Genomic DNA, 2,979 nt, shown 5'->3' with positions numbered 1-2,979 from the left:
ACATATGTACATGCCTTTATTTAGACCTCTATAAAGAAGCACAATTTTCATAAAATAATATTTATTCTTATTATGTGTTTAACTTTTTTTTTTATGAAGTCTGAGGGTGGTAACTCTAAGTAGCGCTGGTGGTGCTGTGGTTTAGACACTGGACTGCTGATGGCAATGTTAGTGTTTGAAACCCCCCAGAGGCTCTGGGGGAAAAGAGAGGCTGTGTACTCCCCTAAAGGTTTGCTGTCACAGAAACCCGGTAGAAGGTTCTCATTGCCATCAAGTCAATGCCAACTCATAGAGACCTTACAGGACAGGCTAGAAATGCCCCTGTGAGTTTCTGAGACATGAAACGGTCTGAGAAATGTCTTCTATAACAGTTTACAGGAGTAGAAAGCCCCACCCATCTCCTGAGGAGTGGATGGTGGTTTTGAACTATTGACCTTGTGGATTGCAGCACAAAGGATAAGCACAATGCCACCAGGACTCCTGATGGTGGGTTACTATGAGTCAGAATGGACTCGATGGCAGTGGTTTGGGTTGTAACTCTTCTCAGTGACTTCACCACTCACTCACTTGCTGCCCCAAAGCTCTGGTGGTTCTGGGAGCTAGGCATTGGCTGGTCATGCCAAGGGACTCCATGATGGCCTCACTGACTTTGACCATCACTTTGACTTTGGCCTTTTTGAATATTATCTATTACCTCGATTACTCTTAACTCTGATTGTCCATCTTTTGGGGCCATTACTTGCCTTACCCCCTTTCTCCTTCTTGCTGCTTGTCTCATTACCTGCCAGTCTGCCCTTGAGTCTATTAATGAGCTGTATTACATTAGTTCATGAAGTTGTGAGAACTGAGGTAACGTGTGTGAAGCACTTAGTTCAGTTCTTACCATGTAGTAATCTTTCAGCAAATGTTAGTTTCTGTGGAAATAAGTTCACTTTCTTTGCTTTTATTTACCGTACAGCATGTAGTTTGTGAGGAAAATAATAGACTGTGGTTTTCAATCATGGTTTACCAAAAAAGCTCTTCCCTTAATTGTTCTAGTAATTTGTTGTTCTCATCTCCATTGTTGGTCATTTCCATTGCTTCCTTTATGAGTCTATGTTGTTTTCCACGAATAGGCTGAGACCCGGCCAATGTTGATTCTTTGCAGGGGACCCTTCCTGTGGCTTATCTTAACAACACGGACCTTTTCAAGGCAGAGAGCTTGTTCACCAACGCCGTCCAGGTCCTCGAGCAGTTCAAGGTATGACAAGGCCTCACCCCCAAGACAGACAGCACTGTATCTGAAAATCAGTTGTACAAATGAAAATATTTTGGGTGTTCATAAATGACTTTTCTCTAATGAACAATCTTTCAGTTTTGTGAACTTTATATAAAGGTTCACATTATTTTTTTATTTAATTTTTTTACATAGGTTCACAATATTGAATTAAAGGTTCCATAAGTCAATTTCTGAGACTAGAATTCCCTTTCAATAGTGTCCCTAGTTGTAAGATTGCCACCCCTGTTTATGAAAACCAGAATTAGGTCTGTATGAGTTTTACACCATAGAAATGGAATCAGAGATTGCAACATTTCTTGTCATTCCTTGTATATCAGTGTGATTGTGAGCATGCATGTGTGTGCACGTGTACACACACACAACTGAAAAACTCAACTGAAAACACTGCTATTCTTAACACTGGTTATGCTGTTGGTGTTTGCTGTTTTTAAGTGTTATAAGAACTGCAATTTAGTTACATTCCAGAATGCTACTTTTTAGGCTTGACATGTTTCATGCCCAGCTAATCATGATAATAAGATCATGTTAAATTTTTTCCTTTAACTGTTTATGAAATAACACCGTAGCCCAAATTTCAATTCATTTTCTAAGTAATTAGCCATTCCCCAAAGAATAATCTTAATAGTTGTTTATATTTCAAAAGGAAATGAATTCCTCCCCGTGTACTAAATAACATGTTTTTATCCTTGGTTCCCAGGTGAAAATGACCCAAACAAAAGAAAGGACTTTGCCATTTTGGTTCCGACCATTTAAGTAAGTGGCTGAACGCATCAAAGATGCAGCTAGTAGAATTTTGCACTGAACTCTGTGCTGAGAGATTAGTTGACCTAGAACCTCGATCTCCTTTGCATGCTATATGCCCGCTCCACCTGGCCAGCTCCGTTATTGTTTTTGTTAAGCAATGAGCCAGATGCTAGATACTTTTGAGTAGCTGATGGAGGGGGATGGAGAGACGGCCAGGGGCCTTGAGAAACATTAAGGAATGGCTTCCACAGGTTCAACTGGTTGACTTGGTAAGTGCATGTGGGGTGGTGCACACATGATTTTCCAGAGTCAAATTCTAGGCTGTTACCATTCATATATCCTGTGAACAGGACAGGACCGCTTGTGGGCTGGTGGAAGTTAAGCAATGTGACTAGTGAGCATCCAAGCAAATTATGCCTGGTTCCTCCACTCTCGTCTTACACCATCTCGAATGAGACACGTAGAAATGATTACAGGATCGTGCAGTTTAGAGATGATTATGAGTTTAGTCTTTTCTAAAAAGTTTAGAAATAATTGGTGACCAAATAATTTTAAGGATGATGACATAACAAAATATTTCAGCCTATAGGAAACATATCACCAGCATCTTAAAATGTATCTTAGACTTCTAAAAGGGTCTCCAGTGGGTTAATATATTCGCGGTAGTTGGGTGCCGTCAAGTCGGTGCTAACCTGTGCGACCCTATGTACCACAGAACGAAACACTGCCCGGTCCTGTGCCGTCCTCACAATTGTTCTTATGGTTGAGCCCATTGTTGCAGCCACGGTGTCAGTCCCTCTCAATGGTCTTCCTCTTTTTTGCTGCCCCTCTGCTTTCCCAGGTGTGATGTCCTTTTCCAGGGACTGGTCTCTCCTGCAAGCAAGCCCAAAGTACATGCCTTGACGTCTCCCCATCCTTGTTTCTGGAATGCTTTCGGGCTGTACTACTTCCCAGAC

At 41.5% G+C, this 2,979-nt stretch overlaps 1 protein-coding gene across 1 annotated transcript in view; it reads left to right on the top strand.

Moving 5' to 3' along the window:
• The window catches only part of LOC101662120 (GPI ethanolamine phosphate transferase 1), a 106,323-nt gene that overhangs the window by 53,199 nt on the left and 50,145 nt on the right, over positions 1–2,979 (top strand). The window contains exons 11-12 of the mRNA XM_013004739.2: positions 1,148–1,240; positions 1,977–2,032. Of these exons, the coding sequence (XP_012860193.2) occupies positions 1,148–1,240; positions 1,977–2,032 (149 nt within the window). The remainder of the gene's footprint in view (positions 1–1,147; positions 1,241–1,976; positions 2,033–2,979) is intronic.

This window comes from Echinops telfairi, unplaced genomic scaffold (assembly GCF_000313985.2).
Source record: "Echinops telfairi isolate 266 unplaced genomic scaffold, ASM31398v2 ScPeMD7_7400;HRSCAF=8409, whole genome shotgun sequence".
Classification (NCBI taxonomy): domain Eukaryota; kingdom Metazoa; phylum Chordata; class Mammalia; order Afrosoricida; family Tenrecidae; genus Echinops; species Echinops telfairi.
This window is presented reverse-complemented; position numbering and strand designations above follow the sequence as displayed.